Below are 7634 nucleotides of genomic sequence, written 5' to 3'. Positions count from 1 at the left end.
GATGCCCTGCAGCCCACCCCCACCTCCTGGACAAGAAGACGCCTTGCTGCCCACCCCCCGCTGCCAGAGGGGCACAACCGAGCACTCCCACCTGGATCAGAAGATGCCCCGCTGCCCACCCCCACCCCCCCGGGGGGCACACAGCTCTAAGAGCACGTGCCTGCTGTGGCTCCCTTTGCTGGGCAAGGCAATAAAGCTGTTCTTTCCTGATTCACTTCACTTTGCTCTTGGAAGGAATGGGCTGAGGGCTCCTGAAGAGGTGGGGCTGCAGCGACCCTGGCCCAGGGGAACAAAGGCCTGCGTGCTGGGGCAGGACAGCACTCTCCTCCCACCCCGCCTGCAGCAGCACTTGCCCTGTCAAAGGCCTCCCAGAGCGAAACTTCCCAGTGAAGGAGTTAGCCAAGAAAATTACACGATGCTGACGATTCCGAATCATACAGGCTGGTCTCAGCCGTCAAACCCCTCGAAGCCTCCACAGTCGCATCTGGGCATCACTTGGTCACAGTTCCTTCATAAAATGTAGGCGCCCCTCGATCACTCACTGGTAACCTGGCACCCTCAGGCAGGACGGTTCCTGCCATGTAATCTTCAGGATAAACAAGCAGCTTTATGGAGTTAACCCTGAAGGTGAGGACTGCAACTTCATCACACATGTGCTAATGCTTTTCTGTCAAAATTTCCAAATCAGATTTCAAAAACAGAAAGAGGCAACTTTTGGAAACATTGTATGATCAACATGAAAACCACAAATCCTACCTGGTCACAAGGAGAACAGCATTTATTTGCCATTTTCATCTGTAGAGAGAGGGAAGCAAGGAGTCAGTATAATTTTATTAATGGCGTAATTATTCAACCTGTCTAATTGGCAACTGAAATTAATTAGCTGCATGAACTGACCCCAGAAGTAAGTTTCTTTTATAATGCTTTTTCTTCCTGAAAACCAAACCAGAGGACAGAGGAATGTGTGGCAGCAAGTCTCATAATAGAACGCCCAAGACGAGCACGCAGACTCTGCTGTTCCTCAATTATCGGCACTTTATGTAAGAGAAGCCATGGGGCAGCAGAAGCTTACACTTCAACATCTGAAAAACTGGGGGAAATGACTTCTGCACACACCACCTCAGGTGACTATAGTTTCACAGCTCACACTCCTTCCCCGATTCTCCCAGCGATCCTGCAAAATCCAACCAGCAAGGACATGAAGGTCCAGAGTAATAGAGCAGCCAAGACTGCCGGGGAACGGGCTCTGCATCCGCGGTTCTGGCTCGCGGGTGTTCAGCTTTCCTTCCCTCTGCCCGCCCAGCACCCCAGTGTGAGATTCATACGGAGCCCAGTGTGTCTGCCACCACCTGGCCTTTCTCTTTACCTTTTATGCACCCAGATACCCTTGAAATCAAATGTCAAGTTGGAAAACTGAGGTCTTAGAGAGAGTCTGGTGGGCTTCCCAGGTGGCACTGGTGGTAAAGAATCCACCTGCCAATGCAGGAGACTTATGAGATGCAGGTTTGATCCCTGGGTCAGGAAGATCCCCTGGAAGAGAGAATGGCAACCCACTCCAGTATTCTTGCCTGGAGAATCCCATGGACAGAGAGGCTGGCGGGCTACGGTCCATAGCACGGCGCAGAGTCAGACGTGACTAAAGCAACTTAGCACGCACATGGCACCTACTGGGCAGCTGAGAGCCCCTGGGGTCCTTGGAATAGAAATCTCACGCATTTCTGCTTCCCTGGTATTTCAAAGTGCTCAGGCAACCAGCGTTGGGCAGCTTCCAGGAGCAAGTCAGGAGTGAGAGAGACAGGGCCGCGGGGGCGGCTGCGGGGCCCTCCCCTCGAGCCGCAGGCGTCTGAACACACAGGGCCCCGCCTGCCCCCAGCTGGCCTGGACCAGAGCAGACCCGGGAGCACGAATGCGGACAGTGGGGCAAGTCACCCGGTGGGGCCTGAGGACCACGAGACTGGTCCACGGCCATCTTCGGCCAAGGGCTGCTCCTTCCGTGAGCCCCCGCGGCTGTGGCCATGACGTTACCGCCAGGGTACAGGGTGCTCTAGGGAACTTCGGACTTGATTTAGGTGCTGCTCCCACCCCATGTGGTTTTAGTGTACATTCATTTATTTCAGTATTGACTTGGTCATTACACAGACCATTCAAGGACACAGAGCACCTGCTCCCTCCTGGGGATCTGCTGAGAGCCGCTGAGACTATCTGGTGGCCGTGCCTCTTTCTAAGCTTCCTCCATGTTTTGGAAAATTATATCTCTAACCGAGCTGGGTTCCCCAAATACATGTCACATTACATCAATGCATTTGGATAGAGAACATATAAAGTATATGCTCACAGAGAACGCTGTGTAGGTACGTGGAAAGAAGAGGCAAGAGACAAGGCCAAGGTGACGAGTCCAGACCCTGACTCAGCCTCTCCTCTCACACCAGGAAACTTTCGGGTGACTTAATCTTTCCCTTTGTCTTAGTTAGAGATTCGATTTGTTGAAAAAGAGAGTACAATGTTTGCTTTTCTCTTTCTGATTTACTTCCCTCTGTATCATAGGCTCTAGGTTCATCCACGTCAGTAGGACTGACTCAAACGTGTTCTTTTTACAGCTGAGTAATACTCCATTGTACACACGCACCCCAACTTCTTTATCGGTTCATCTGTCGATGGACATCTAGGTTGCTTCCATGTCCTAGCCACTGTGAACAGTGCTCTGTGACAACCCAGGGGTGGCGTGGGGTGAGAGGGGGGAGGGAAGCTCAAGAGGGAGGAGACACATGGATGCCTGTGGCTGATTCATGTTGATGAATGGCAGAAACCACCACAATATCGTAAAGCAATTATCCTCCAAATAAAAGCTTCCTTTAAAAGTACGTGCTTCTGTTTAACGTTCTGACCAACTGTTTCAGGGTTAATCTTAAATAACAAAGAGTCGTGACTATTTCCATGGACTGAAAAGCAAACCCAGGGACGGGGACCGTCTCCACGCTCACGTTTCGCAGCATCAGATCACTGATGTTGGCCGACACCATCCTCAGCCAGTCGGCACGCTCCTGGGCCGTGTGAAACTGGAGGGGCCCCGAGCTCGCCCCATCCAGGGCCTGCACCTGGATCGCGCTGGACCTGAAGGAGGAAGAGAAGAGACGCTGGGAGGAAGCGCTGGGGCCGGGTGCCTCAGGAGTGGGAGGGGGCGGTGCTGTCACCAGCCCCCGTCAGCCCTGCTCGGCAACGCCACGCTGCCGCCACGCGAGGCACAGCTCAAGCTGTGGGCTAAAGGAACCTGTCTCAGTCCCCTAGGCAGATATACTGAAACTAAGTTCAGTGTATCACTTCCTCCTGCTGATGGAGGCTCTCCAGACGTCACTGGGTCTGTTTGGCTTATGGTTCTGTTGGAGCCCAGTTTCTTCTTGAGGTTCTACCTGGCCTTTCCTTCCCCTGTTAAAACTGGCTCCCGAGGCCCCCCACTGTCACTGCTGAATCGTCTGCTCCTCCTCCAGCACTGCTGGCTCTAGCTCCGTGTACTTTGGGGTTCTGTGTGGGTGCACATATAGTTTTAATTGTTATCTCTTCCTGATGATTTAAACATTTATCTTTAAAAAAATACCCTCTCCTCTTTATTTCTAATAACAATTTTAGTTTAAAATTCTATTTTGTATGGCTCTACTGTAACCAGTCCATCTTTCTTGTGTTTACTGCTGATGATATCTTTCTCATCTTTTCTTTATCTATTTGTATCTAAAATGTGTCTCTTGAAGATAGATCTTGTTTTTTCTATTTAGTCTGAAAAATTTACCTTTTAATTGGGTTATTTAATCATTCAAATATAATTTTATTATTGGTACAGTTAGACTTGTGTCTGCCATTTTACTTTTCATTTTCTATGTGTCTCACATAATTTTTGTTCCTCTGCTCCTCTTTTCCTGCTTTTTTTAAATATTAGTAAGCATTTACATTTCTTTAGTAATTTTAAATATATATGTGTATATACATACAGATGAAGAACAAACTAAATACGGCGAAAGCAGAAGGAAGAAAATAATGAAGATGGGAGCTTGAATTAATGAAGCAGAGAAGAGGAAATCAGCGTGAGCGAAATCTAGTTCTTTAAGAAGAATAGCAAAACTGGTAAGCTTTTAGCTATATGGACCAAGGGAAAAAGAAAGAAGTCTCAAAATACCAGCATGTGAAGTGAAAGTGGAACTGTTGCCATCAATATTACAGGAACAAAAAGGGTTTTAAAGAAGTTACATGAACAACGATGGTCACTAAATGAGAGAAATTAGATGAAATGGACAAATCCTTGAAAGATACAACTACTTAAGCTGATTTAGGAAGAAATCTGAAAAGATAACATTACAGGTGTAGAGACTCAAGTTTAGCCCCAGAGGCTAAGCAAATAGAAACGCTGAGGCCCAGCTGGCGTCACCACTGAGGCCTACAAAACATTCAGAGAAGAATCAATAACAACTATTCACACTCTCCCCCAGAGACTAACCAAATAGAAACGCTGAGGCCCAGCTGGCGTCACCACTGAGGTCTACAAAACATTCAGAGAAGAATCAATAACAATTATTCACACTCTCCCCCAAACAGAACAGAACATTTTCAACTTACTTACTTTGATACCAAAACCACAATTCATCACAAGAAAACTAGAGACTAATATCTGTTTTGAATATAGATGAAAAAAGTCTCCATGAAATACTAGTAAAGTCAATCTAGGAACATCTATTAAGAATTATATACCATAATCAATGGGATTTACCCCAGGAATTCAAGGTTGGTTTGACACTTGGAAATTAACGTCATACATCATAGCAACAGAATTTTTAAAAATCACACAATCATCTCAACAGGTGAAGAAAAAGTATCTTTCAAAATCCAAAACCTTCTCATGCTAGAAAACACTCAACACAGGGGGTGTTCCTAGTTTGAAAAAGGGCTTCAGCAAACACCTGGGCACCGGGTGTAGACAGTCAGCTCTCTGAGGAAAAGGGGTGAGCTTTGAATCCCAGCATGTCCATGCTTCAGCTCCAGGAGACAAGCAGACGCCTAAGCTCTGGGAGTCCCATGCACATGGCGGGCTTCAAAATGCCAACTGCACTAGAAATGGAAATTCTGGAGAAACAACGCGGCATAATGAATATGATTCCAGTAAACCCACAGATCCCACGCAAACACTGCTGCCTGATGAGGTTATCTGCCAAGGAAAGCAGTAGAGTTAAAACTACCTGAGCAGAAACAGCGGAGGTGTTGGCATCAACGTGGATGACAGACCCCAACACGCCAGCAAAGTGTGACGAGAAAATTCACTTTTTGGCTTATTGTTATAAAAGTCATGCTAATTACAGTCCGTTGCACAAATCGTGTGCATGCTTGCTTGAATGGAGAAGTCTCCCGATCAACTCTGAGGTTTTATCTTCTCAACGTTCAACTCGTGCAGCGTTCAGGCTCCCCTGCAAGTCCCTCCCCCTCCGCCGTCCACAGGTGGAACCTGCCTCATGGTTCTACGGTCATAGCATCTGCTCAGGATTCTCAATATTTTAACCACATGGTCAAGGTCATGGTCAGAACTAGAAATCACGGAGTACCCACTGCCCAGGACTCAGCTGCTCGGTGAGGTCACACATCAGCTTTTAAAGATCAGCAGTAAAACCTACACCCAAAGAAGGCAGTGTGTTTGGGGCCTGAGTTCCCGGGCAGCAGCCAAGTCCAGACAAGGGGAGGATGGACCGTGCCCGTGTGCTTTTGGAAAAGTCTGCCCCTTCCAGGATTTCCTCACACTTGGAGACAAAGTCTGATTTTCAAAGAGAAATCTAGAAAGACAGTTCCATACTGCAGGGATTGAAACAATTCAGTTTCTGGCTAAGAAAAGAAATCCATTCCAGTAAGGTTAAACGTTCATGCAGCTTAGCTTTTCAGGAGATTGAGAAACAGCGAGTTCGACGTCACGTCAGCTCTGCGCTTGGTCGGGGAGCAGTCTGGGTCTCCTCCTGCCCCTTCACACCCCCTCCCGCTTCTCCACAGACACCGCCAGCACGGGCTCTCCCGGGGGCACCCCTGTGCCCTGCTGCTGCTCCCCGGGGCAGAAGCCAGCCCCCCGCCCCGCGGACTCTCCCTCCGTCCCTGCTGAGAAGCTCTGCACCAACACCTCCGCTAGGTCGGCTCCACGACCACACAGCACAGCTCGGTGATTCACGGCCCTGGACACCTGTGTGGGTCCCACAGCAACAACCCCCCCCCAACACCTCCTTCAGCTGTACCGGGGAACTCCAGCGGCACCCGACTTGACTGGCCATCAAAGCTGCGACATCGGAGAAAAAGAACTCAGAGTTACAAATCATCTTTGTAACATGTTGTGTGTTCTTTTGTTTAAAGAACGAATACACTCGATATTCCAAAATGACCCACAGAACCGCTGACCCACGAGTCACGGCCCACAACCACCCAGGCCCCCCTGCCCCAGCTAGTCCCGTCCCCTTATACCCGGATGGTGTCCGGGGGAGTGGCCGACCAGTGTCTCTGCTCTGATGAATTGGAGCCCTCAGGTCTGGAAGCAGAGAGGTTGGTATCTGTTTACTCACATCGAGAGTTATGAATATTCACTAGCCAAAATGAGAGGGAAAAAGTGTGTATACTCCTCAGAATTTGAAAGACATCTCCAAACTGTCATTCACACGTCACACTTCAAGCCTGCCTCTGTGGCGTGTGTGGTATTTTTTCACGGAAGCCAGAGAGAGATTTTCTACCTTTCCCACCACGCAGCAGCAGCTCCAAGGACGCACATGAACTATTAACAAAGACCCAATTTAAATGCGGGCGCCCTTTTCCCTGCACCAGTGTGTTTATTAAAAAGCCACTATTACTGGAAAATTCCGGCACCACACCACCCAAGTTCACCAAATTCAGAAAAAAAATAGATAGCTTTCCCTTCATGCTGCCCCAAAGCCAACTTATCCCCCCGTCACTCTTGTCCTGAGCCCAGGCCTGAGTCCTCCGAGCCCCGGCCCGTCAGGGAGCAGGGGGCTGACCGATGGGGCTGACCAGGAGCCAGATGGTGGGGCCCCTCCCAGGGTCCCACTGAAGGAAAGGGAGGAAAACCACCTCATGCAGGTCTCTCTCTGCTCTGACCTCAGGCCCTGCATTCCTGATGGATAGGAAGCTTCCAGAGGGCACGGACTCCTGGGTTTGCTCATCCTTCCCACCTCCCCACCCTGCCCCCCAGCTAGCCAGCGCTACACGGAGCAGGTGTGCAAGAGTATTTGTGAATTAATGCTGGAGAACACGCCTCTAGATGTGCAAGCCTCCCCCCTCCCCAAGTCCACGGCCCACAGACACAGAACCTGTCCCCCAAGCCAGGGCGCAGCCGCTGAACACAGGTGCCTGAAGGGCTGCCCGCGGGCGCGGGGCGGTGGTGAGGCAGGCTGAGGGAGAGCCCGTGCCCGGCACGCTTGGGCACGTAATTATAGGCACAGAACTGCATCCAGCGCACAGGGCCGGCAGCAAGCAGGCGGGAGGACCAGCTCGGTGCTTGCAAACGTGTGTGCAGAACCTGTCTCATCATCGTCCTTATGTCCCTAGATTCTTCCTAAATTAATCACGCCTTTGAAAATTCCACTTTGCATAATGATTGAAATTACTTTGAA

At 49.7% G+C, this 7634-nt stretch overlaps 1 protein-coding gene across 1 annotated transcript in view; it reads right to left on the bottom strand.

The window, feature by feature from the left end:
* Positions 1 to 7634, bottom strand: part of SNTG2 (syntrophin, gamma 2) — a 74437-nt gene that overhangs the window by 25533 nt on the left and 41270 nt on the right. Inside the window, exons 9-10 of the mRNA XM_010848438.1 lie at positions 2982 to 3111; positions 757 to 795 (exon numbers count right to left, since the gene is read on the bottom strand). Of these exons, the coding sequence (XP_010846740.1) occupies positions 757 to 795; positions 2982 to 3111 (169 nt within the window). The remainder of the gene's footprint in view (positions 1 to 756; positions 796 to 2981; positions 3112 to 7634) is intronic.

This window comes from Bison bison, unplaced genomic scaffold, assembly GCF_000754665.1.
Source record: "Bison bison bison isolate TAMUID 2011002044 unplaced genomic scaffold, Bison_UMD1.0 scf7180017864266, whole genome shotgun sequence".
Classification (NCBI taxonomy): Eukaryota; Metazoa; Chordata; class Mammalia; order Artiodactyla; family Bovidae; genus Bison; species Bison bison.
This window is presented reverse-complemented; position numbering and strand designations above follow the sequence as displayed.